General features: G+C 40.6%; 1 protein-coding gene across 2 annotated transcripts; it reads left to right on the top strand.

The window, feature by feature from the left end:
* Positions 1 to 858: 858 nt before the first annotated feature.
* Positions 859 to 26,160, top strand: RUSF1 (RUS family member 1). 2 transcript variants are annotated; one of them, XM_087946439.1, is made up of 15 exons: positions 859 to 1,008; positions 10,844 to 11,001; positions 11,657 to 11,734; positions 12,265 to 12,379; positions 13,454 to 13,499; positions 14,863 to 14,895; positions 15,071 to 15,176; positions 16,124 to 16,225; positions 16,348 to 16,418; positions 16,562 to 16,746; positions 18,317 to 18,374; positions 18,672 to 18,742; positions 22,162 to 22,320; positions 24,247 to 24,324; positions 25,855 to 26,160. In XM_087946439.1, exons 2-15 carry the CDS (start codon positions 10,852 to 10,854, stop codon positions 25,947 to 25,949), a joined length of 1,347 nt encoding a protein of 448 aa, XP_087802565.1. In that variant the 5' UTR covers positions 859 to 1,008; positions 10,844 to 10,851; the 3' UTR covers positions 25,950 to 26,160. The 2 variants fall into 2 exon arrangements, with proteins under 2 accessions (XP_087802565.1, XP_087802564.1); XM_087946438.1 differs by having other exon boundaries at positions 10,839 to 11,001.
* The last annotated feature ends 1,337 nt before the right edge of the window (positions 26,161 to 27,497 follow it).

Raw genomic sequence — 27,497 nt, 5'->3', positions numbered from 1 at the left:
TCTCATGCTACCACTAGAGTGAAAGCAGCGCCAGCATTCAAAAGTGACCAAACCATCAGCCAGAAAGCATAGGAACTGAGAAGTGGTCTGTGGTCACCACCTGCAGAACCACTCCTTTACTGGGGATGTCTTGCTAACTGCCTATGCTTTCCACCTCTTGTCTATTCCATTTGCACAACAGCATGTGAAATTGATTGTCAATCAGTGTTGCTACCTAAGTGGACAGTTTGATTTCACAGAAGTGTGATTGACTTGGAGTTACATTGTGTTGTTTAAGTGTTCCCTTTATTTTTTTGAGCAGTGTATTTTGGAGCTGGTAAAAAAAAAACACTAGGAAAAGGTGCCTGAATAGCAGGATCAACAACTTTTTCTAATGAGGATATGGTTTCAGGCTCATTTTTGTAGGACTTCAATTTGTTACACATTAGATCTGGGTTCACTTAATTGATGTTAGATTTTTTAAAATATTAGGCTTATTTTTTTCTGTGAACTTCTGACACCCTTAAAAGCACTATCAAATATTTTAAATGTGAAGTGGCAGAGCTTTGTTTTGCTGTAAGCATTTATTAGGAAGTTTAATGCATACACTTTAACTCTCAATCTTGATCCATCAGACGTATCTGTTGCTATGGGGGAAGAAAATTATAGAGAGATGTGAAGTCGTAACTGAAGTTTTTCAACTGAACTGAACTCTTACTAAACGGATCGTCAGACGACTACATTTCCCAGAGATCTCTAAAAGAAGAAGGCGCAACACTTAAATGAAGCCGGGTTTGCAATTTGGCCGTTTTCTCTGGTTCCCCAGCTGGACAAAAGCAGCGCCTACAGTCTCGGCCACCCGGAGACGCTACGGCTACGGCTACGGCTACATTTCTGCATTAAAGACGTGGCTAAATGTCTGTTTAGGGGAAGGGAAGCGGGTTGCGAGGCTATATTTTCACTTCTTCTGGGTTCCCAAATCAAATCCAGGCAGGAAAGACGCGGACTGTTTTCATCACTTCTTCAAAGGTCTTTTCTTCTTGTCTTTCACGATTATTTGGAAAATCGACATTTAAAGCTTTCACGGTCTTTGGGGGTGGAGGAAGCTGTTGCAAGCAATATATCTGAATGCATTTTACTGTGCATTTCTTTACGTTTTTTCTTCCAAGACAGTTTTATTGAAGTTAGTGGGTCTCGTGCTTAGGTAAATAGATTTAGAACGGCTGGACGAAATCTTTAGAGACGTGTCATTAATATGTTTTTATTTAAATGGAGTTCTCAAGATAGCAGTAGCACTTAAGACTTATATACCGCTTTATAGTGCTTTACAACTTTCTCTAAGCAGTTTACAGAATCGGTATGTTTGAAATATGGGGCATCTTCCCACCACATTGGGGTTTGGGTGGGTGGTTAAAGCCTGAGTTTTCACAAAAGCATGCTTGTTGAGCAGAGGATGTGTTTGTTCAAAAACCAGATGTTAAAAACACCTCTTTGTGTTAGATATTGTAATTGTTTTATTGTTTGTGCACTGTCAATCCACTTAAGTGTGAACTTTTAAGGGGTGGCTAAAATACAACATCTAGCCTCTAGCAGTTCTCTGACAGTTTTTTTAAAAAATTGGTTTTTAAAACAAACATAAACAAACAAAACATAAAAACATCAGGACATCTTCCATATATGTACATACAGTGTGCCGGTTGGTTTACACATTGTTTTGTGCTTCCATTTTGTAGTCTTCAATTACAATTACATTGTACGAGGGCTATCCACAAAATAGATTATGTTTTCGTCTGTAGCAAGAAGGAGCTAGTGCGGCCATCTTTGGCCTGTGCGTCCGCTGCTCAGTCTGCATCTAGTCGTGCTAGTGGGAGGTTCGTATCGTTGCCCGTTATTTCACAGCAAACGTTTGAAATGTGTGCTGCAATTGAAAATCCTCGAGTTGTGAGGTGCGATCAGTGATAAGGTTTTGTTGGCAAAAACCATAAACCGATTGAAATTTTTAGGCAACTGTGAAGTGTACGGGGACAACATCATACACTGAAGGTGGAGTGCACCAATGGTGTATTAAGTTTAAAAATGGCCAAACCACAGCACTCAAGTCCTGAATGCTTTCAAGTGGGAGATTTTCCTCATCCGCCCTACAGCCCGATCTTGCACCAAGCGACTACCAGTTGTTTCCGAGGATGAAGACCTGGCTTGGAACACAGCGCTTTGACGACGACGCAGAACTGCGGGCGTGCGTGACTGACTGGCTCAAATCTCAGGCGTCAAAGCGCTGTGTTCCAAGCCAAGTCTTCATCCTCGGAAACAAGTGGTAGTCGCTGGTGCAAGATCTGGGCTGTAGGGCTGATGAGGAAAAATCTTCCACTTGAAAGCATTCAGACTTCTCGAGTGCCGTAGTTCGGCCATTTTTAAACTTAATGCACCATTGGCGACTCCACCTTCAGTGATGATGTTGTCCCCATACACTTCACACAGTTGCCGAAAAATTTCAATCGGTTTATGGTTTTTTGCCAACAAAAACCTTATCACTGATCGCACCTCACAACTCGAGGGATTTTCAATTGCAGCACACATTTCAAACGTTTGCTGTGAAATAACGAGCAATGATACGAACCTCCCACTAGCACAACTAGATGCAGACTGAGCGGCGGACGCACAGACCAAAGATGGCCGCGCTAGCTCCGCCCCTTCTTGCTACAGATGAAAACGTAATCTATTTTGTGGATAGCCCTCGTATATGATCTCGTATTTTCAATCCAATATTAAATACATTGGTATCATTATTAATCAATCATTTGACTATACTTTTATTCATTCATGCTTTATGAAATAATCATATTTTACTTAATTTGTTTTGTGACAATTCATATTATCATCCCAAATCTATCCTAAAATCATTTTGTAGATATAATAAGGAAAGAATACATCTTTATATATTTAGTATTTTCTAAAAGTCTACATATTTTGTTACTATACTTTATTGTCTAACCATTGATAGAATAGATCCCAAATTTTATAAAATTGTTTATCATCTTGTTCTCTAATTTCAAATGTCAATCTGCTCATTTCAGCACATTCCAATATTTTCTTAATGATTTCCTCCTGTGATGGTATTTTCTCATTTTTCCAGTTTTTAGCAAATACAATCCTAGCCGCTGTTAATACATTTACAATCAGGTATTTCAAGTCTTTACTATATATTTCAGGTGAAATTCCCAATAAAAATATCTCTGGTTTCAAATCTATATGTTTTTTTGTCATTTTTTCCAACCACGTGTGGATTTTAGTCCAGTATTTTTTAGCATCCGCACAAGTCCACCACATATGGTAATATGAGCCAGGTGTCTGATGACATTTCCAACATTTATCTGATTTATTCTTGAACATTCTTGCTATTCTTGTCGGGGGGAAATGCCACCTGTAAAACATCTTATACAAATTTTCTTTATATGCTGCTGACATTGTCATTTTATAATTTTGAGACCACAATTTTTGCCATTTCTCTAGATCAATCCCATATCCAAAATTCTTCCCCCAAGCAATCATTGTTTCTTTAACTTGTTCTTCTTCTAGTTTAATTTCTAATAAATATCCATACAATTTTTAAATCACCTTTTCATCAATACCTGTCAAAATCTTATCTAAATCAGTCAGTTTATCATAGAAACCTTCTGTTTTAGAATCTTTATCATACCTTGAATGTATTTGTGCATATGAAAACCAATTCATCTTTATACCTTGTTCCTCTAATTTTTGTATAGATTTAAGTTCACCCTTTTTATTCAATATTTCACCATATCTAACTGTTTGTTCCTTTTTGTATATTATAGGATAAGAAAATGCTTCAATAGTCGATAGCCAGACTGGAATTTTCAAATAACATTGTCTTTTAATCTTCTCCCAGTTTAACCGCAGAGACTCCCGTATATCTAAAGTACCCCTGTGTTTTAGTTCCTTTATACCAGGGGTCCCCAACCGCCGGTCCGCGGACCGGTACTGGGCCGCGGAACAAGCCTTACCGGGCCGCTGGTTGCTGGGCGCCATCCATCTTTTTTGGTAAAAGCGCTTCCGTGAGCTTTTCCGGTAGAAAGCTCACCGGGCGCTCGTCATAAAAGATGGCGGGAGCGCTTCGTGAGCTTTTCCGGTAGAAAGCCATTTCTACCGAAAAGCTCACCGAGCGCTGGCGCCGCCATCTTTTGAAAAACAGCGCTCCGGTGACGCCACCGGAAGCGCCTTTCGCTCATAAAGATGGCGGCGCCCAGTTGACCTGGTACCGGTCGCGGCGCCCAGCTAATGCCGGAACCGGGCCGCGGCGTCGAAAAGGTTGGGGATCCCTGCTTTATACCATAAAAAAACATGCCACCCCAACAACAGATCATGTCCTTCTAATGTTAACAATCTAGTATTTCTTAATGTTATCCATTCCTTAACCCACATCAAATTTGTAGCTTGGTAATACAACTCCCAATTAGGCAAACCAAATCCTCCTCTTATTCTAGCATCTGGCAAAAGTTTTAACTTTATTCTCGCTTTCTTAACTTGCCATATATATTTCAACACAATTTTATTTAAATCTTCAAAATAATCTTTTCCAAGCCTAATTGGAATTGTTTGAAACAAATATAAAATTCTGGGTAATATATTCATCTTGATTGTTGATATTCTCCCTATTAATGACAGTTGTAAATTTTCCTATTTCGCCAAATCTAGCGCTTTCTGCTGTTTAAGTTTGATATAATTATTCTCTTTTAGTGTACTGCATCTTGCTGTCAAGTATATCCCCAAGTACTTGATCTTATTCATGACCTGAATTTTCAATAGGTCTGCCAGTTCTTCCTTTTGCCTTGATAGCATATTCTTTGTCAAGATCTTTGTCTTATCTTTATTTATTTTCAAACCAGCCACCTTTCCATACATCTCTATCTTTTCTATCAATTTTGATGCTGTTTTTAGTGGGTCGTCTAAGATAAAAACCAGATCATCTGCAAATGCTTGCAACTTAAATTCTTCCTTTTTAATTTTCATCCCTTTTATATTCTTTTTGTCTCTAATATTTCTATTTAGCACTTCCAAAGTTAACACAAACAACAAAGGTGATAGTGGGCACCCTTGTCTTGTTCCTTTTCTTATATCAATAGAGTCTGTCAGTTCTCCCTCTATCATTACCTTTGCCGTTTGCGCATGATACATAGCTTCTATTGCTTGGATAAATTTTCTAGCAAAGCCCATCTGTTCCAGCAGTAATAACATGAATTGCCAATTCACATTATCAAATGCCTTCTGTGCATCTAGAAACATCAAAGCCATTTGTTTTTCAGGATGTGCCTCGTAGTATTCCAAAGTGTCCAAGATTACTCTCATATTGTCTTTAATTTGTCTCTTTGGCAGAAATCCATTTTGATCAGGATGGATAAAATTATTTAAGTATTTTTTTAAGTCTTTCTGCCAATATTGAAGCAAAAATTTTATAATCTGCGTTTAGTAGGGAAATAGGTCTATAGTTCTTAATTTGTAATGGATTGGCCTCCTCTTTTGGAACAAGTGTAATATAAGCTTCTGACCATGATTTAGGTATCCTCTTCTTTAACATAACTTCATTCATAACTTCTAGCAATGGAAGATTCAACGATTCTTGTAATGTTTTGTAAAATTCTGCCGGAAGTCCATCTGGGCCTGGTGCCTTTCCATTATTTTGCTTCTTGAGTGCTTCAGTTAACTCCATCATCGTTATATTGCTTTCTAACACTGTTTCAATCTCTTTAGGTATCTGGGGTAACTTAGCATTCTGTAGGTACTGTTTGACTCTTTCCTCATCAATATTCTCTTGTGTGTATAGTTTCCCATAATAGTCTCAAATAATTTCCTTCTTCTCTTTACTACCATAGCAAACTTGGCCTTGATCATCTATTAATTGCAATATTTTCCTTGATTCTTTCTCCTTTCTCAATTTATATGCTAACCATCTACCGTGTTTCTCATATAATAAGACAGGGTCTTATTTTTTTTTGAGCCCCGAAAAAATGGCTAGGCCGTCTTTTCGGGGGTGACTTAATTACCCCCCCCTGCATCTTTGGGTGGGCGGCGACGGCTTGGATGTTGACCTTGGCGTTGGTGGGGCACTTCGTATCGGGGTCAACGCAGGCAGCACCATATCCGGGTGTGCAACAAAAGTACTTCCTAACGGCAAGCCCCCCCACCATTCCCCCCCCATTTCGCATGTTTTAATATAGGCCTTAATTTGGGGGGGAGGGGCTTAATTTCATTACATTCCTATAAAACATGCTGGGACTTTCTATTGGGGGAGGCCATATTTTTGGAGAAACAGGGTACCTGGTTTATTTGCATCTTCAAAGTAGTTCTGTTTAGCACCTCTAATTTTCTGTGCTAATTCTTCTTTTTCTACTAGACCCATTTTATGTTTGGTTATATCCATTTTTAACTTAATGTCCTTTTTCTGTGGCATTTTCTGTAGCTCTTTTTCAAGTCCTTTATACTCATCCTCTAATGCCTTAGAGCAGGGGTGGGCAAACTACGGCCCGCGGGCCACATCCGGCCCGTTGGTCTTTTTAATCCGGCCCGCCGAAGATTGGTACAGAATTAAGGTTTGATGTGAATGATTGAATGATTGCATTCATTTGATTTTGACTTGTAATGACAGGCATTTCGACACCAGGTGGCGGCCCGTCTGTCAAATTTTAAAAGTCAATGAGGCCCCCGAGCCAAAAAGTTTGCCCACCCCTGCCTTAGAGGCTAATCTTTTCATAGTATTTCTTTTCCTTGTATAGTCTATTATCAAGCCTCTGGCATATGCCTTCATTGTATCCCATACGTTCTGGATTGATGTATCTTCTTTTTTGTTTTCTCTAAAGAAAAAAGCCAGTTCTTTCTCCATCCACTGTGTGAAGTCTTTTTCCTTTAAAATAGTATTATTTAACGTCCATCTAGATCTTCTTCTTTGTCCTTTCCATTTAATTGTCATTGGATTGTGATCTGCCCAAGTACTTGTTTCAATATTTATTTCTTGAATATTAGTTAACAATTCTGTTGACATCCATATCATATCTATTCTGGACCATGATAAGTGTCTATTTGAGTAGAAGGTGTATTGTTTAGTTTTAGCATTTCTTTCTCTCCATGTATTTTTTAAGTTTATTTCATCTACCATTTTAAAAAAAGATTTAGGGAGAGTCTTTCTGTTTTGCTTTATTGTTTTCTGTGCTGTATAGTCCAGTTTGTTGTCTACAATTCCATTAAAATCTCCCATCATAACTATATTAGCGTAGTCCTGTTCAATTATTTTCATATGTAATTTTTTATAAAATTCTTCTTGTTTGTCATTCGGGGCATAAATTGCAATCAGGAGAGTTTTCGTATTATTATCCATTATTTCCACCATTAGTATTCTTCCGTCATCATCAGTATAAATCAATTTCGCTGGAATGGTCTCTTTAATATATAAAACCACTCCTCTTTTCTTGCATTGTGTCAAGGAGGTAAATATTTTCCCTAGTTTCGGCTGTATCAACAATTGTTCATATTGCTTTTTAATATGCACTTCTTGTAGGCAGATTATATCAGATTTTAATTTCTCTAATTTATGGAAGGTTTTCCTTCTTTTAACGGTTGAATTAAGTCCATTTATATTAATTGTAATCAATTTTTTCTCTTCCATGGTTATATTTTATAATTAGGTTTGGCAGCTCTCGTGGATCTTGGTTCACGTTGACCTTTGGCTTCCTCCTTTCCACCTACTGCACCTTCCTCTTTTTCAGTCATCATTTGGCAGTCCTCTTGGAATTCAATTAGTGAAATTTCTTTTTCTGCCTCTTCCTCTTTCCCTCTGAAAAATTCTGTATAGAATGATTCAGCTTTCTCAATTGAATCAATTCTGTATCTCTGTTCTTGCCATGTGAACATTAAACCTTCTGGAATCAGCCATCTATAATTCACCTCTTTTTTAAGTAGCAATTTGGTCAAGAATCGGTATTCTCTTCTCATCTCTCTCACTCTTCTGGGTACTTGTTTCAAAACCACAATCTCCTTATCTTTATATTTCAATGTTTTCTCTCTTGCCACTTGCAATATTTGCATTTTAATGGCTTTCTTTGTAAATTTGATGTGAATTTCTCTTGGTAGGCTATTTCTCATTGCATATCTTGTGAAGACTTGATAGACCTCATCGATTCCATCCATCATCTTCTCTTCAGTTATTTCCAAAGCTTCAGCCAATATTTCTATCATTATCTCAGCTAGATTTTGTCCTTTTTCTTCCTCTATGTTTTGGAATCTAAGATAAAATTCTGATCTGTCCATCTCCCATCTCAGCATACCACTTTTATCTTGTTCAACCACAGTTAATCTGTTATCAATGTCTCCAATCTTCTTATCTCTTTGTTTATCTTCTTCAATTTTTAGTAGTCTCTCATCATGCTTCATCATCATTTGTTGGATGTTCTCGACTTTTTCATCGGTTTTCCCTGTTCTTTGTTCAATGTTCTCTGTTCTTTGTTCGATGTTCTCTATTCTCTTTTCAATATTCTCTGATCTTGTCTGAATGTTTTGAATTCCTTGCATAATCATCTGCAGGGTCACTTTTTCTTTTTCTTTTTCTTGTTCTTTCTCTTGCCTTAACATTGTCTGTATTGAACGTTGTCCTCCAGATGGTGGAGAGGAGGAAGTAGAAGTTGAAGAACCAGGAGCTGTTAATATCCTACTCATTTCAAACAATTCAAAATCTTCAGGTTCTTCTAGACCTTAATCCAATTATGAAGTAACCAATTGTGATTCCAAATAAAAATAGTAGGGAAAAAGAAGCCAAATAGTAATAATAATAAAAAAAGAATTTCTTCAAGTTCTTGAACACCTTAATCCAATCGATTAGTTAGATAACAATGAAAATTCAAAAATGAAGGAAAAACCATAAACATACACAAAAGAGAAAAAGTTGTAAAATCCTAAAAAAGACGGAAAAGTGAGGAATAAAAAGCTTAAAAAAAGGAGAAATTCTTCAGGTTCTTCAACACCTTAATCCAATTAAGAGGTCTCAAATATAAAAGGCTGCATAAGAGAAAAAGAAAAAAAAAAGCCAGGAAGATAAAAAGAAAGAAAAAAACAGTATTGGAGGTAGATGGAAAAACAAAAGTACCAGAAAGACAGAAAGAGAAAAAGAAAAAAAGGCTACACCCTTAAAAAGAAAAGGAAGGGAATCAGTAATACTAAAACTTTTCTTTTAAAATAAAAAGCAAACGTAAAAATTTAACTTCGAAAGACAAGCAAAAAAAAAAAAAAAAGACAAGTTCCAAAGAACTAAAAATCCAAATAGCTATTTCAAAAAGTAAACTGTTGAGGAAGGGTAGCACAGCTTAGGAAAAATCAAGATGCACTTTGTTTAGTTATCCAAGGCTCTTGTTATAACACTCTTCTCCAGAAACTTATCACCTTTTCTTTTCCTATAAACTTCAACACCAGACTCCAGCTGTTGATAGAAACCCAGGAGAGCACCTGCAATAATACTCTCCCATGCTCTTCCCTCTATCTTATCAAATAGCAATGTCCTTGAAAAAAAGTCTCAGTTCTTTCTTTCTCAGCTTTGTCTGGTCACAAGAGAAATAGAATATTTCCAAGCCTCTAGTTGGCAGTGTTACAAAGTTTCTTTGCTTTCATTTTCCCCCTCCTTTTCCAAGCAAAATATAATAAGAATTAATAAAAAAATTTTTTTTTAAAAAGAAATAACTAAAAGGGAGTCTCTAGCCTAAAATGTTACAAAATCAAAAAGAGGAGAAAAAATAGATGGAAAAGAAAAAACCAGTCCAGTTTCAAAATATAAGATCATGTATAGAAAATCCAGCAATGAGAAAAAAACATTACTTTGACATTCCTGTTTAAAATCGCCGCTTAATCACTTCTGTCAAAACTTTTACAGATTCTTTCTTTTCTTAGGGTGTCCTTTCAGATCTTAGAATAAAGAAAAAGTTCTCACCAAACCGGCACACTCTCTCTGTTCTCTTTCGTTTCAGAGCTGTCCCAACTTCAGCAGCTTTAATGGCTGCCTCTTTGCCGCTGGCAAGAAGAGCTTCTCCTGGATCTACCAGGGATTTTGTGGTATCCCTGGGATCGACAGGATGCGCTCTTCAGTTTCACCATCTCTTCGGGACGGTTTAGATCCATTTGGACCATCCAGGAGCAAAGATATCGGCAGCGATCTCAGACCTCCAAGATTGCATGCTGTATCGTCGCGACGCCAGCTCCGCCCTCTAGCAGTTCTCTGACAGTTTGATCAAAAGTGAAGGATGCAGCAACATAAGCACATGCTGTTCAACTTCAGCAACTTTAAAATATGTGGACTTCAACTCCCAGAATTCTCCAGCTAGGCTAGGGAATTCTGGGAGTTGAAGTCTACACATCTTAAGATTGCTGAGATTTAGATACACTGTTCTACTCCACTTCTCCTTCTTTGTTGTAAAAAAAAAGGATGCAATCATGAACATACCATTTATATAATTAAATAGGTAGAAAATTATCCAATTAAAGGCTTTGGGGTGGATTGACCACAAACAGGAAGCTTTTAACTTGTATTTTTTTATTTGATTTATGTGGCCACCCATCTCTGACTCTGTATTGTAACAATATTAAAAATTAAATGAAAACAAATACATAGACACATGCACACTTTATATGTGGGTATGTAGATATGTATATGTATATTTGTGCAAACTTTCCAGATTGCTTGAGTGATAACCTCCTTTTTGGAGAGGATCTTCAAAACTTTCATCTTGCACGATCTTCTAGTAAGACAATGATCACATTTTTTTTCTCAGTTATAGTGATGTTTGATTAATGCTGCATATCTTTAAAAGTTCAGGCACAATCATGGCTGATTTGGAAATTCAGACACTTTGCATGGAAAGTTACGGCTCTCGATCGGCTCGGCGTTACCAGGCCCTCCCTAACGGAAAGCTAAGTTCTGTGGAAGATGCCTCTGAGGCCTGGCACTTTCGTTCACTCCATCACATCTTCGTGGTAAGTAAACTGTTCTGGTTTTAAAAATGGTTTAGAACAGAGTTTCCCAACCTTGGCAACTTTAAGATGCGTGAACTTCAACTTCCACGCTGGAAGAATGAAAGTTCTGGGTGAATTCAGGAAGTTGAAGTCCACATGTCTTTAAAGTTTAGAGAGCTACTTGACAGCGAGGGATACACAAATGATGATTGACTTAATAAAAAGTAGATATATCAAATCTGATCCTCTCCGGCCATACTTCTAATAATTTTCTCATTATGTTCCCAAAGAATCTTACAATTTCATAACTTTTTTGTAGAGGTCTGTGAGTGGCAATTATGGCTTTCAGGAGTCCCAGGTTCTCAGGTTACACAACTGTGATTCAAATAATTATTTTAAGATCTTGGTGAATATGGCCACGGGACCACCCTATTTAAAAATGAATGCTGATCAGCTGAGACACCCTTTCCTCTTGGACTTGCGTTGGCTGTAGGATTTGTGCGAACCCTTGCTGGGTCATCCAGAGATACTTTTGGTGAAGTGGAAGAAACTAATCACTACAACGCTTCATTGGGGAAGAGAATGCAGGCAGATTGGCAAAAATGAAAGGGGATCCATGGGCAGAAATTGAGTGGGTCAAAAGGAAGAAGGTGTTCACCCTTTCTCTTTCCTGCAGTCCATCTTCCTGCCCCAAGGTTATCCTGAAAGTGTGAGCGCGGACTACCTCCCCTACCAGTTCTGGGACACCATCCAGGTGAGAGAAAGGTTCCTTCCTGAGGGGCAGGGCTGCTCTCTTTCCATGGGATCCATGAAGCTCAAATCTTCCTTCTCTCCTCACCCAGAAAGGCCGCTTCTCTGTTTTGGTATCTGTAGAAGAACACATTTTTGAACAGAGGGCTTATTTTGGCTGAATCTTTGGGGTGTGTAGGTTTTGGAGTCTGTGAGCTAAGAGGAACCCCAGGTGATGAAGACATAACAAGAAGCAATGGATGGAAACTAATCAAAGAGAGAAGCAACCTAGAACTCAGGAGAAATTTCCTGACAGAACAATTGAATCAGTGGGACATCTTGCCTTCAGAAGCTGTGGGTGCTCTGGACAATTTAAATTTTTTTTTAAAGATTGGGCAGCCATTTGTCTGAAATGGGATGGGGTCTTGGACTAGAAGATCCCTTTCAACTCTGTTATTATGGATATGGAACTGGGCCCAGGGGATTCCTTATCCTATTCCAACTGCTGCCCTTTCTCTCTTCCTCTTCATCCCCCCCCCCCCCATCAACCTGCAGGCCTTCGCAAGCAGCATCACGGGGACACTGGCCACCCAGGCAGTGCTGAAAGGGGTGGGGGTCGGGGATGAGACCTCCACCGTCGCAGCTGCCACTATCACTTGGATTCTGAAAGGTGGGCCTCGCTTGAATTTCTCTGAGTCTTTCCTACTCGTGGTGGAAGGCCTTTCTCCATCACCAGCTTCCTCACTTGTATTCTATTGCTATTTCCATTGACAAGTCCTATTTCTTGTGCCACCAGATCCCCTGGAGAAGTTCACCTCCTTGCCTCTCCTAATCCTCACCTAGTGTAATAGGCTCGCAAGGCCTTAAATCATTCTTCCTTGATTTCTAAACCCAACACAAAATTAGTATGGTGGGTTCTCCAACATTCATCATGGTTTATTTTAACTCTTGTTTACTTTTGAGCAAGCCAACCTAACCTAAGCCCTGAGCATTGCTTTACAAACAACCATGTCTGGTTTGCGCCATTGTTAAACCAAAATTTTAGATGTCATTATGAGGCAGTCATAATGAAATTGAAATAGTTACTAGTTAATCATTCACAAATGTTAAATCCAGAAATCAGTTATTGCATAATTTGCCTTTTAGGCAAATGACACACAAATGATTTATTTATTAAATTTATCTGGCACCCATCTCACTTTTGAAGCAACTCTGGGGTTATGCCATTTACATGATGATTATTTTATTGATAAAATTAATTTCTACTACTATATTCTCATAGATGTGACCCTGGATGGGTCACAGCACCTTAAAACAATAAAACAATTTAAAAACAATAAAAAGACTAACATCTATGAAACTATATGCAAACCACATAAAATACTGTGAAAATTTGGTCTCTTGCATGCAAAATTTGTTGTATCAGTGTCTATTAATAAATGTGCTGGGCATGATGGCTGATTAGATCTCAATTCCTTCAAATAATTGTTCCTTAAGGTTGAGCAAGCATAAAGCTGTGGTATATAAACAATTAAGCTGCTTGCATAGAATCTATGTTTAGGTGGGCCTGGAGTCCCTGAAGCCATGTTGGTCTCAGGTCATCATGTGGTTAAGCCCCTTCTGCTTTCCCCTCCTCTAGATCTACTAGCCATGGTCTCCTACTTTCTCAGAAATCTCTCTTTGTGTTACTTTTATATTTTTCCCCGTGTTGCCATTCAAACCATTCTTGTCTGTTCTATGACAGATGGAACAGGAATGCTGGGCCGAATCGCTTTCGCTTGGAGCAAGGGGTGAGTCCTTCTAACACTCAAGAAGATAGGCTCAAGATCCAGATGGATCTTGACAGACTAGAACATTGGGCCGTATCTAACAAAATGAAATCAATGTAGAGAAAAGTAAAGTCCTACACTTAGGCCAGAAAAACCAAAAGTGCACATATAGACTGTGTGAAACCAGGTTCAATAGCAGTAACTGTGAGAGGGATCTTAAAGTCTTAGTGGACAACCAGCTAAATATGAGCCAGCAATGTGCAGCAGCAGCCAAAACCGCTAATGCAATCCTAAATTGTATTAACAGAGGGATACAATCAAGATCAAATGAGGTACTAATACCTCTCTATGAAGCCTTAATAAGACCACACCTAGAGTACTGCATCCAGTTTTGTTCATCACATTATAAAAAGGTTGTTGAGACACTAGAAAGAGAGCAGAGGAGAGTAACCAAGATGATTAGGGGACTGGAGACTAAAACATACGAAGAACGGTTACAGGAACTGGGCTTGGCTAGTCTAGTAAAGAGAAGAACCAGGGAAGGCATGAGAGCAGTCTTCCAATATTTGAGGAGAGGAAGGAGTCAAGCTATTTTCTAAAGCGCCTGTAGGCCAGACAAGGAATAATGGATGGAAACTGAACAAGGAGAGATTTAACCTGGAAATAAAGAGAAACTTTCTGACAGTGAAAACAATCAACCAATGGAACAGCTTGCCCTCGGAAGTTGTGGGAGCGCCATCACTTGAGACCTTCAAGAAGAGATTGGACTGCCATTTGTCAGAAATGATGTAGGGTCTCCCGCTTGGATGGGGGGGGGTGGACTTGATGACCTACAAGGTCTCTTCCAACTCTGATTATGTTATCTGTTATATTCTCTCATCACCTTGGATGGGGCAATTCATATTTCATTTGTTGCCTACTCCCCTCCCCAAGAACTCAAAGTGGCATCTATAAATCATGCATCCTCCCTTAGTGATACTTTCACCACACTGGCCATCTCATCACAGGACAACTTGCTATGGCTTACTTACTGCAGGACAACTCTCTGCAGGACAAAATATCAAAGAAATGGTGGAATAGAATTGGTAAATAATGCAAAAGGAGGGGCAAAATGAAATGTGGATGGCAAAAATTAAAATACTTTTAAAAAAAAAAAAAAATTAGATTGAACTGTTAAATTGTCCCATGGTGAGTCGCCTTCAGTGAGTTGGTCATGCTGGATTGTCCCATTCTGTCCTGGGAGGTGGGCTGAGACCTAGTGATGGGGGTAAATCAATCCAGGGAATTATAAGTGTGGATGTGAATCTATGATGCTAGTCCACACCTGAACTTGATCTTTAAACCTTGTTACTTCCTTGCTTGTTTTCTCTCTTTTTTTCCCCAGGAGCAAACTGGATTGTGATGCTAAACAATGGAGGTAAAGAGTTATAAGGCCCTTCCTTCAGTTTTGACTTCCAATTAATAGATCTCATGCCCAGTCTTAGGTACATGCTCATGCATAACCACAGCCGGGCATTGTACCCAAAAGGTACGCTTGGGTTGGGCTGATTGATTTCTAACCTTAATGGGGTGACTTTTTCAATACCATTTAGACTCTTTGCTGATGTGCTCAATGACGTGGCCATCTTCATGGAGATCGTGGCGCCAGCTTTCCCAGGATGCTTCACGCTCATTGTCTGCGCTAGTGGCTTTTTCAAGGTAAAAAAGCAAGAGTGCAAGAAGGGGAGATGGCCATTCAGGTAGTCCTCGACTTAAGATCACAATTGAGCCCAAAATTTATGTTGCTAAGTGATACATCTGATAAGTAAGTTTTGCCTCATTTTATGATTTTTCTTGTCATAGTTGTTAAGTGAATCATCGCATTGTTAAGTTAATAGCAAGGATGTTAAGTGAATCTGGTTTTCCCATTGACTTTACTTGTCACATGGCCCAAGGACACTGTACCCCACATAAATACGAACCAGCTGCCAAGCATCCAAATTTTCATCACTTGACCTGTTTAGAGTATTGCAGCATGAATTCAGCACCAGAAAAGTAAACACAGATGACTGAGGCTGCGTTTAACTTCTTTATAAACATATGAAGTAAACTTTACAATACCAGTTGTAGATTTCTCCAAAATGGAGCAAACTCAGACAGAAGCAGACATGTTACAGGTTCAGAGCAGAACAGCAACTCAGGAGCTCAGAAACAGAGCTTCACTTTAGTTCAGCAGGCAAGCGAGCAAGCAAGTTAGTTTCTCTTTCACTTTAGAGCTGAGTATAGAACAGAGATAAACCATACCCAGATTCTCTCTAAGTTTCAGCCCTCAATTCAGCTCTCATTGGCTGACCTTGTTACTAAGCTCTATTCCAGTTCATGAATATACTCTGACATGAGCAAGGGAATGCTGCAGTGATTATAAGTGTGAAAAACACAAGTCACCTTTTTCAGTGCTGTTGTAACTTAGTCACCTAATTAACTATTGTAAGTCGAGGACTACCTGTTAAAGTGGAGTTAAACTACCTGTTAAAGTGGAGTGAAAGCAACAGACTGAGGTCTCTACAATGGAGAGACCAAACCTGGTGGGATGGTTGTGGAGACAGTGACGGTTTCAACCACATTTATCTTCTGCTCTGTTCTCTTTTATCTTCTCTGGATGTCAGTGCATTGTGGGTGTAGCTGGTGGGGCCACCCGTGCAGCTCTCACCATGCACCAGGCCCGCCGGGACAACATGGCCGATGTATCAGCCAAAGATGGAAGTCAGGTGAGATGAGGGATCAAAGAAGCAACACCCGGCCCAAGGCTTGGCCAAGTGGAGATCATAAAGGACCTCTAGTCTAAACCAACTTTCTTCTAATCTTCTCCCATCTTTCTCCCATTGTTTAGGAGACCCTAGTGAACTTAGCTGGCCTACTCTTCAGTCTTTTCCTGATCCCTCTTGTAGTGGACAATCTCCTGTGAGTTAAATGCTGTTTTTGCACTCTCTCTCTCTCTCTCTCTCCCTCCCTCCCTCCCTCCTTCCATATATATATGGAGTATTGGGAAAAATAAAATTAGGAACAAGAAATCTTCTTCTCAATTCTCCTTCTCGTTCCTTCAGCCTCACCTATGCCCTCTATGCTCTCTTCACCATCCTCCATCTCTACGCCAACTATCAAGCAGTGCGGGCAGTTTGCATGGAGACGGTTAACCGTGCCCGGCTCCATCTGGTCTTGCAGCATTACTTGAAGTGGGGAGAAGTTCCTGGTCCTGCTGTCATCAATCCTCAGGAGCCCCTTCTGCTAGGTATATGAAGTCTCATGATCCCAGGCATCCTTTGGTACCATGCCCAATGTACAGTGGCCATTAGTGAGGGACTGCTTTTAAAAAAATGGTTATAGACAGTGGTGGTATTCAGCCAGTTCGCACCGCATCGGGCAAACCGGTAGCAAGAATTTGGTGTGGGTCGCCGAACTGGTAGTAAGTTCTGGCTGGCCACACCCCCCACCCGGTCACCCTCCCGCCTGATGCTCGCTCACCCCACCCACCTGCCTGACATTCGCCTAAGGTATTTCTTTTTTCCCCCTCCCGACAATCAGCTGTAGATAAGATCAGCTGTGCCTCCATTTTTTGCCTTCCAGAGCCCCAGAGGAGCCTTAGTGGAGCAAGAACACTCCCCCCCAGAGGCTTCTCTGAGGCTAGGAAGCTCCCAAAATGGAGCTTGGAGGGGTGCTTCGTGCCCCTCCCATGCTCTGTTCCTTTTCTTCCTGAGCCCCAGAGGAGCCTTAGGGGAGCAAAAACACCCCCCAGAGGCTTCTCTGAGGCTAGGAAGCTCCCAAAACGGAGCTTGGAGGGGTGTTACGTGCCCCTCCCATGCTCTGTTCCTTTTCTTCCTGAGCCCCAGAGGAGCCTTAGGGGAGCAAAAACAACCCCCAGAGGCTTCTCTGAGGCTAGGAAGCTCCCAAAACGGAGCTTGGAGGGGTGCTCCGCGCCTCCCATACTCTGTTCCTTTTCTTCCTGAGCCCCAGAGGAGCCTTAGGGGAGCAAAAACACCCCCAGAGGCTTCTCTGAGGCTAGGAAGCTCCCAAAACGGAGCTTGGAGGGTGTTACGTGCCCCTCCCATGCTCTGTTCCTTTTCTTCCTGAGCCCGAGGAGCCTTACGGAAGCAAAAACATTCCCCCCAGGCTCTTCTGAGGCTAGGAAGGTCCCAAAACAGGTGGGGGCTGCAAAAAAAAAAAAAGCCATGCCCACCCAGTCACATGGCCATGCCCACCAAGCCATGCCCACAGAACCGGTAGTAAATGTTTTTAATCCCACCATTGGTTATAGATATCTGGGTGTGTTGTTTTCCAGTTCTTCTCCTAGGAGTGCACAAAGTATTCTGAGGAAGGGAGGTTTACCTCAATCTGATTTTAGTAAGAAAGAATAGCTTTGTTCAAGTTCTCATTTGCCAATAGGCCAATCTAACAATTCAGATGGGAATTTATTAATTCCTGGAATACAGGGTAGGACCAGCAGTTCTGAGCTGTAGGAATCACTAGACGGCAGCAAAGCTGCCATTCAGATCCATTTCAATAGGAATGGGCAGCAAATAAATTTAATTAATAAATAAAATGTAAGGGTTTTGTGCCACCCTGCTACCATCTAGTGGTCATCAAACGTTCTGCAGCCATGGTTGATAAATCCAAGGTTTTAAAAGTTCTACTTTTTGATGGAAACCATGAAAATTTTGTAAAAGGTTTTCTGTGCACTTGTGAGTAGCTATTTTGGTAGTGATGGAGTTCATGCTCTACCACTTAGGCAAGACTTCCACCAAATGTTTGGTCAGTCATTATTTGAATCAAGGGTTGTGACTGATACAAATTTTTCAACATAGGATTTCGTCAGCAGCTCAAGATAACTCTTGGGGCTCCTCTTCATACAGTGACCTCCAGGTGAGTTTCCTCCCTTATTCCAAGGAAGCTGAATGCATGGCTTAGCCTTTTAAAGTTGAATTTTATCACTGATTTGAGCTGTGAACAAATACAGCAAACGGAGCATATTTTGCGGGAATTTAAAAATGCTAAGAAACCTATGTACTCTTAACTGGCCCTGAAAATGCAAACTTTTTTTTCTCAGTGCTAAAAACATTCTTTGGGAGACTCAACAAGAGGGTCTCTTCCCAACTTCAAAACATCCTTCTTTAACTTTTGTTATTCCTATTTTCCCCCCACCCCCCACATCCCCAACAGTGTTGCTGACTTCCAGAAAGCTCTTGAAGGCAATGCTTCAAATTACTTAATTTTCTTCAACCGACCGGCAGGTGGGTATGTGATCATAGTGTAGGAAGTTGTGAAGTTAACTGACCACAAATTCTTATCGAATGACTGTTTGGCACGGAGGACGGGGGTCGGGTGGCAGAGAATCCTGAGCTGGGATAAGGGAGATCTGAGATGATAGACCCCCTTGGGAAGTTTGCTCGACTTTCGGCCAATCATTATTTTATTTTATTATTTTATTTTATTTTATTATTTATTTTATTTATTTTATTTTATTTTATTATTTTATTTTATTTTATTTTATTTTATTTTATTTTATTTTATTTTATTTTATTTTATTTTATTTTATTTTATTATTTTATTTTATTATTTTATTTTTTTATTTTATTTTATTTTATTTTATTTTATTTTATTTTATTTTATTATTTTATTTTATTATTTTATTTTTTATTTTATTTTATATTTGTTTGTTTGTCAAGCATGTATGAGAAAACAAGTATAAGTATGAATATAACATATAAACATATAAGTATAAATAGGTATAAATATCTATATATCATAAACAAGTACGAATAAATGGATAAATGGGGACAATAGGACAGGGATGGTAGGTACGCTGGTGCTCTTATGCATGCCCCCTTACAGTCCTCTTAGGAATGGAGTGAGGTCCACAGTAGACAGTTTAAGGTTAAAGTTTTGGGGGTTTGAGGATGTAACAACAGAGTCAGGTAGTGAGTTCCAGGCATTGACCACTCTGTTGCTGAAGTCGTATTTTCTGCAATCGAGTTTGGGGAGGTTTACTTTGAGTTTGTATCTGTTGTTTGCCTGTGTATTATTGCGGTTGAAGCTGAAGTAGTCGTTGACAGGTAGGATGTCGTAGTAGACAGTTTTGTGTACTAAGCTTAGGTCAGATTGTAGGCGGGGTAGTTCTAGGTTGTCCAGGTCCAAAATTTCGAGCCTGGTAGCATAAGGTATTCTATTGCAAACAGAGGAGTGGAGTACTCTTCTTGTGAAATACATCTGGACTCGCTCAATTGTGTTAATGTCCGATATACAGTACGGGTTCCAGGTGAACGAGCTGTATTCGAGAATTGGTCTGGCAAAGGTTTTGTATGCCCTAGTTAACAATTCAATGTTACCGGAGAAGAAGCTTCGCAAAATTAGGTTAACAACTCTTAATGCCTTTTTGGCAATGCTGTTACAGTTAACTCTGGGACTTAAATCGTTCGAAATTTCTTAGTCCGAGCAACCTCATGGAATGGTTGAGTGAAAACCTTTGAGTTCACCTTTGTTACAATATTTAAATTTAGTAGCTGGAGCAGTGAGCCAGAAAACACACAGTTATGGCTGGTTGGTAGCAGGCGATTGGCTCCTGCTGGAGGCAGTCTGCACTACGATTGGTCGCCATGGGTGTGGAGGGGGAGGTTCCCATTTTTCCCGCCTTTTTCTTCCCATGGGCTCTGTGATTTACCTCAGGATGTTCCTGTTTGCCTGACTATCTAGTTTGCTGCAAATAAAGATGTAAATATATATATATGCGCAATTTCCTGACAACCTTGGCTTTCCAGAAGAAGGTGAGATACCGGTTGTAGTAATACAGGTAGTCCTCCACTTGCAATAGTTCATTTAGCGACCTTTGGAGTTGCAGCGGCACTGAAAAAAGTTAATTATGGCCATTTTTCACACTTGTGACCATTGCAGCGTCCCCGTGGTCACATGATTTACATTCAGATGCTTGACAACTACTCACAGTTATGACGGTTGCAGCATCCTGGGGTCGTGTGATCCCATTTCACGACTTTCTGAAAAGCAAAGTCAGTGAGGAAACCAGATTCACTTAACAGCCATGTTACTAACTTAGCAATTCTAGTGATTCACTTAACAAATGTGGCAAGAAAAGTCCCAAAATGGAGCTAAACTCACTTAACAAATTTCTCACTTAGCAACATAAATTCTGGGCTCCATTGTGGTCATAAATGGAGGACTGCCTGTACAGGTAGTCCTCAACTTACTTACGATCACAATTGAGCCCAAATATTTTGTTGTTAAACAAGACAGTTAAGTGAGTTTTGCCCCATTTTACCATCTTTCTTGCCTCAGTTGTTAAGTGAATCACTGCAGTTGTTAAGTTAGTAACACAGTTGTTAAGTGAATCTGGCTTCCCCGTTACCTTTGCTTGTCAGAAGGTCACAAAATGGGATCACATGGCTCCGGGATGCTGCAACTGTCATAGATATGAACCAGTTGCCAGGCAAATTTTGATCATGTGACTGGGGTTGCTGCAATGCTGTAAGTATGAAAATTGGTCATAAGTCAAATTTTTCAGTGATGTAACTTTGAAAGATCACTGAACCAATGGTTGTAAGTCGAGGACTACCTGTATCTACAGAAATTCCTCAGCCACCAGGGGTGTATTAACCATTAAGCAGACTAAGCACGTGCTTAGGGCACCAGGCCCAAAGTGGGCACCATAAAGTTGAGAATATGGCTTCATTTGTAGAGTATGTACAAAGCGGGGAGGGCACCAAGATTGGTCAGAGCTTAGGGCACTAGTGAGCCTTAATCCACCACTGTCAACCATACTATTTGGGAATTGAAGTTCCAACACAAACGAAGAGAGATCATATGCTCTTTGTATGCTTTCCTAACTTTATTTGCTGATTTTATATCATTTCTATTGACATATGGATGAATTATGATTATATTGTGATCTTTGGAATTATTGGCATCACAGTTTATTTTGGAATGTAAACTACAGATAGTCCTCGACTTACAGCAGTTTGTTTAGACTTAGGAATGATTTTCACATTTACAATGTTTGCAGCATCTCCATGATCATATGATCAAAGTTTAGATGCATGTGCAACTGACTCTTATTTATGATGGTTGCAGTGTCCTGGGGTGGTATAATCACTTTTTGCGACCTTATGGCAAGCAATGAGGAAGCCAGATTCACATAATGGCCATGTTATTTTTTTTAACATCTGCAGTGACTCACTTAACAAGCACGGCAAGAAAGGTTGTAAAATGGGGCAGAACACACTTAACAACCATCTTGTTTGACAATTGGAATATTGGGCTTAATTGTGGTCGTAAGTCAAGGACTACCTACATAGTGAAGAATATAGGGTATCTTTCAGAATTCAACAATGTTTTGACCATTATCTAAGATGAGTTGTCCATGAACTGTCCAATTCAGATGGACTTTGATCCAGAATAATATTGATCTGGGTTTAAAGTATTCAAAAGGAATACTAATATTGATCTGGGTTTAAAGTATTCAAAAGGAATACTAATATTGATCTGGGTTTAAAGTATTCAAAAGGAATACTAATATTGATCTGGGTTTAAAGTATTCAAAAGGAATACTAATATTGATCTGGGTTTAAAGTATTCAAAAGAGGGAGCCCATCCAGATTCTTCCTATGCCTGTCTGCATATTGACTCCTGTTCTTTGCTGTAGGGTTGATCTCTATCCTGCTCCATCGGCAAGCGGTCAGTGTGGATGTGATTAAGGCTTACACCCACGGCCTTCTTCTAGAGGTCTTGCTGTATCAAGATATGGAAACCTGTACCTTGGAAAGAAGGTCCCTCCTGAATCTGCAACATCTGTTATGTAAAGGTGATGACCTGGGAAGTGAATGTGGAGGAAGAAACAAATTGTGATGGGGGGAGGGAGGGAGGGAGGGGGAGCAATCTAGAGGACTCGTCATAACTTGGTGAGACTGGAAATTCACATGGCAGGTTCCTTTTCTGGCATGTCTCATTAGAAGGAATTGAGAAGGACTTTGTGGTCTGATTGTCTATTAGGGTGGGTAGCCCTTTTATTCCAGCACATTACATGTAGTCCTCGACATACGACTATAATGGAGCCCGGAGTTTTCTGCAGTGCTGTGTAATAGAATAATAGAATAGAATAATTTTATTTAATGTACACTAATCAGCGTACATTAAAATGAAATTTTGTTACATACAGCTCTCAAAGGGTCACCACCGCTAATATACATTACATAAATATGATAATAAATGAATACTAAATTATGCACATACCCACATACATTATATGACACAGAAAAACAACAGTTTAGTAGGCTAGATCATATAGTTAACTGTGTTAGAGAATCAGAACATGTCGCTTTATTGCTCGGCCATGTGGTATGATTTCATGTTCCCAGCTATTAGAATTTCCTGTGGCTGTTGGGAACATGGTGGCCACTTCCTGAATCACGCCACAAGGCACACGACGAAGCCATCTGTTCCAGCATTGCAGAAAGCACCAGAGCTCTTCAAAAGATAAGTGAGGAGATGAAGCGTGTTTGGCCTGATGAGGAGGGAATCAGGCCTAAGTCCTGCTTAGTGACGGAGGAGAAGGCATGCAGGGATGGGGGGAATGGGGGAAGACAGGCAAGAGGTTCTGCAGTGTCCCTGTGGTTGGTTGTAAAGGTGAGTGATTGCAGGGGTGCTAGAGTGGCCATTACTTTGGGATTGGCTCATCGGTGGCTTTTGGGGGATTTAGTCTAGTGCATTACAGGTAGTCCTCAACAAACAACCGTAATGGAGCCTGAAACTTTTTGGGGGGGAGGTCTGCTGTAACTTTGAATGGCCGTTCAACAACCACCACCTGTATCTAATGGTAGATGCACAGTATGGCCCACTGTAGGTTATCCTCATATTTCCCTACAGTCTTCTGCCAGTGAGATGTTTCACCTGCCTTCCTCAGATCTAATCAGTTGAGAAGAGGCAAATGAAACCAGGATGTTTGCACCACTTTCCTCAGGTCAATTATATTCCCTGCAACCAACACAACCTTTTCAAGGTCTATGGAAGAACTGAAGAGATTTGGAGATGGAGGTGGCCGTCTACATCAGGCTACCCCAGAAGCTTTGGGGCAGGTAGAAAAGGGAGGTTGGTCATCATAGGCAATACTTGGTAAGGTGGATGATTGGAACAGATAGTCCTCGACTTACAGCCATCCATTTAGGTTTGAACTTACAATGGCACTGAAAAAAGTGACGTATGACTGTTTTTCACACAACCATTGCAACATGCCCATGGTCACATAATCAAAATTTGGATGCTTGGCTACTGACTCATATTTATGATGATGGCAGCGTCCTGGGATCATGGGATCATTTTTTGAGACCTTCTGACAAGCAAAGTCAACGGGGAAGCCAAATTCATTTAACAACTATGGTGATTTGCTTAACAACTGTAGCAAGAAAGGTCGTAAAATGAGGCAAAACTCACTTAACGACTGTCTCACTTAGCAATACAAATGTTGGGCTAAATTGTGGCCATAAGTTGAGGACTAGCCTAATAAATCTGCTTATGTTCTCATTCTCTTTCCTTCAGCGTTTGGCAACCCAACGTGTACCTTATATGTGGATTAATTTCCTTTGCATTTCTACTTCCGGGGACTCAAGGAGAATAACTTTGCTTCTCTTTCATTTACAGAGGGTTCTCCCCGCTCTTTCTCTCCTTTGTGCCTGGTATAAATCTGCTATGCCGGCTCTTCCTCATGTCCTGTCTTCCTTTTTCTGCTTTTCAGAATCCAGTAAAGAGGATCCCAGGATACATTCCGAAATGCATCAGTTCTTAGACAGGATATTTCCAAAATTCCTGGCAGGTGTGTGGTGAAGGTTTAGAAATTAAGTTTTAGCTTAAATCCTGGATTCAGCAGCAAGAAAACTCAAATCTGACTTTTCAAAAGATTCTGTCCGTGAAGCTTATCTACACCTTTAAAACCTTTTTGGATGTTAAGTTGTACAATTCAATTGCGCTTGGCATTGTATTGATGGCCAGTGACCACACATAGGGGAGGGAAGGGGGCTGAGGGTCTCAAGAGGATAGGGTCATATTCATGTGGATGGAACCATGATTGGTGGGAATTTTTGGGGGGGAGGGCATTTGCTCTTTAATTGTGATAATGCCTGTTTTGTAGCTTTAATGCAGTGATGGCGAACCTTTTCAGCACTGAGTGCCCAAAGCATGTGTGTGCGCACGTACTCAAATGCAACATGTGCATACCCCTGGTGCATGTGCCCCTCCACATTTGTGCATGCTCCCATGCATGTGCCCTACCCCTGCGCATGCACGACAGACCCAAAGATCAGCTGACCGGGTGGGAGGTGCACACACATGCGCAGTGGAGCCGAGCTGGGGTGACGGCGCGCATGCCCACAGAGAGGGCTCTGTGTGCCACCTGTGGCACGCATGCCATAGGTTCGCCACCAGGGCTCTAATGTGCCTTCCACCTCAAAATAGCCGGAAACGATGCCATCAGCTTTTAGCAGGTGATCAGAATAGCCTCCAGGAGCCACAAAAAGTATCTTACATAACCTCTGAGGTCACACTGCCAACCCTACCCTCTCCTGTTGACTAAAAGGGGAAGATTTAGATCAGTTTTTCTCAGCCGTGGCCACTTGAAGTTGTGTGGACTTCAACCTCCCTACTTCCCCAGCCATCACGGAATTCTGGGAGTTAAAGTCCACAAGATTTCAAGTGGTCAAGGTTGAGAAACACTGATTAATGCAGCCCTAAAGAACATCAAGAGATTCTAGGGTCCTTTGAAGATGTGACATCATCCTTATTTGAAGCTTTTCCCAGCACTCTGGAAGTGCTTCTGAGTGTCAGTCACAGCTTTGTCCAGTTTTTTCTTTTCATTATACCAGATGCAAACAGTCCTCACTTACTCACTCTTTGTTTAATGACTGCTTAAAGTGATGACGGTGCTGAACAAGGAGACTTATGATGGGTCCTTGAAGTTGCAGGCATCATTGCGTCCTGGGTTCATGCAAATGTCATTTGCAACCTGCGCTGCTGGCTTCTGACAAAGTCATAGGAGAAGCTGGCAAACCACAAGTCACAGTGTGACATTGTACTTAACCAGCCTGTGGTGATTCACTTAATGACCACAGCCAGAAACTATAAACTCCCATTGTACCTAGAATGCACACATAATTTTTCAATTTACAGTCTAATTGCTTAGCCACAGAGTTGTTGGTCCTATTGCAGTGGGTAAGTTAGGACTACTGTAGTTTTGAATTTCTATATCCCTTGTACCTTGACCAGAAAAGTAGAAGCCAAGGTTAGAGTGCAATGTTTATAGATACACTCAATCCTTTCTGTTCACCTTGGGTTCTCCTGTGCTTCCAAGGACTGACAGCTGCCGGATGGGTAACCGATCGGAACCTCCTGGGCCCTGAGGAGTGGCGGATGGAATGGCTCGGCGCTGAGAAGAAAATGCTCTGATTCCGATTCTGGGAGAATTTTTATATCAATAACCTGATTTATTCAATCCTAGAAAAGGGGGGATCCTGGTTTCCTTGGGGTTGTCTTTTAAAAAGGCAACGGTAGATTTGGATTTGCCTTGCCTCACTTTACCTCTCTTTAATTGTAAAATAATGATGAGGTGCACAACATAAGACCTAACTTCTTTCCAATTAAATTTTTTTAAATGTGATGAAGTGTTTACGTATTTTGCCTTCGGGAATGAAGCTAATATATATTTTCAGAGCAGTACTGTGAGATTTAATAGATGTGTGCTTAATTGTACAGGTAATCCTCATTTAGTGACCACAGTTGGGAGGGACAACCTGGTCATTAATTGAAGTGGCTGTTAAATGAATCGCAATTGTGTGTATGGTCTTACTTCAGCTTTCCTTTGCTTTACAGACCTGCGAAGGTTATAAATGCGAGGTTCAGTTGCAAAGTTATTTTTGCATCACTATCATAACTGTGAATGGTCATTGTCTGAGGCAGTCGCTACACGAAGACTACCAGGGTATGCCTTGTTCAGTATGGGGTATCCCTCTCTTTGCTTACATAGATTTTTAACTCACAAATTTGATTTTTTAACCTTAAAGAGAAATATGTCAATTTTCTTTTACATCTGTTCCCTTGTCTTCTCCTGTGCAGTATACACAGATGCTGTGACTAGTTTGTCTCCCCCCCCCGGTCTTCTGAATGTAGGGTTTATTTTCTTGTTTTTGTCTCTCGTTTCCAAAGATCTGGAAGGGATGGGATGGAATACAAAGCATTGTGGAAGAACAGAATAAGTGGGTGCCCCTTCTCGTGGCTAGTGAGGAATAAAAGGGCATCTGGTGACTTACATGTATTGAAATCCTGGAATAAATTCAACAGCTCTTTATGGAGGAGGAGAACATGAGAGGTGCATAAGGTTGGGGAGCATAAATATTTGTGAAGAACATTGAGGCAAACACACCATGATAAACATGTAATCTGGAGAATTATATATAATCATAATTTGAGGTACCGTATTTGCCGGCGTATAAGACGACTTTTTTGCCCTGAAAAACATGCCTCCAAGTGGGGGGGTCGTCTTATACGCCGGGAGGACTCCGACTCCCACTTCGAGCTTGAGTTGCAGCCGGGAGGAGGCTGGGGGAGCGGGTGTGTGTGTGTGTGTGTGTGTGCGCCGTGGCTGTAGGTTAAGGATGGGGAGTCCCCGGTGGGTTATCAGGTTTTACGGTGCTTCCAACATGTGCGAACGGTGGGAGAGCGGAGAAGAGAGCGAGCGAGCGCCCGCTGTGTGAAATCCTGCCGTCAAAGCAACACTGGGGAGGCAGGGTATAAATTTACCAGGTTAATGTAGCAATGGTGATTAATGCCCAGAACATTGTTTGCGGGTATTGGGGTGTGTGTGTGTGTGGTGGTGGTGAGGAGAGGTTGTCCTTTGAATGCGGAAAAGTAGGTGTGACCTTGTGTAGGAAAATAAAGAGATCCTTTTTAGCGTGTTTGGCTTCTTTGCCTCCCCTCGTTCGTTTTGACGTGGAGATA

Source organism: Notechis scutatus, chromosome Z (assembly GCF_049901735.1).
Source record: "Notechis scutatus isolate UNSWTSFEM ecotype Mainland chromosome Z, rNotScu1.2, whole genome shotgun sequence".
Classification (NCBI taxonomy): Eukaryota; Metazoa; Chordata; class Lepidosauria; order Squamata; family Elapidae; genus Notechis; species Notechis scutatus.
This window is presented reverse-complemented; position numbering and strand designations above follow the sequence as displayed.

Coding starts and splice junctions, on each gene's coding strand:
- RUSF1 (XM_087946439.1), top strand. CDS start 10,852: ATGGCTGATTTGGAAATTCAGACACTTTGCATGGAAAGTTACGGCTCT. Junction 15,177..16,123: donor GCGCTAGTGGCTTTTTCAAG/GTAAAAAAGCAA, acceptor TCTGGATGTCAG/TGCATTGTGGGTGTAGCTGG. Junction 16,226..16,347: donor CAGCCAAAGATGGAAGTCAG/GTGAGATGAGGG, acceptor CCCATTGTTTAG/GAGACCCTAGTGAACTTAGC.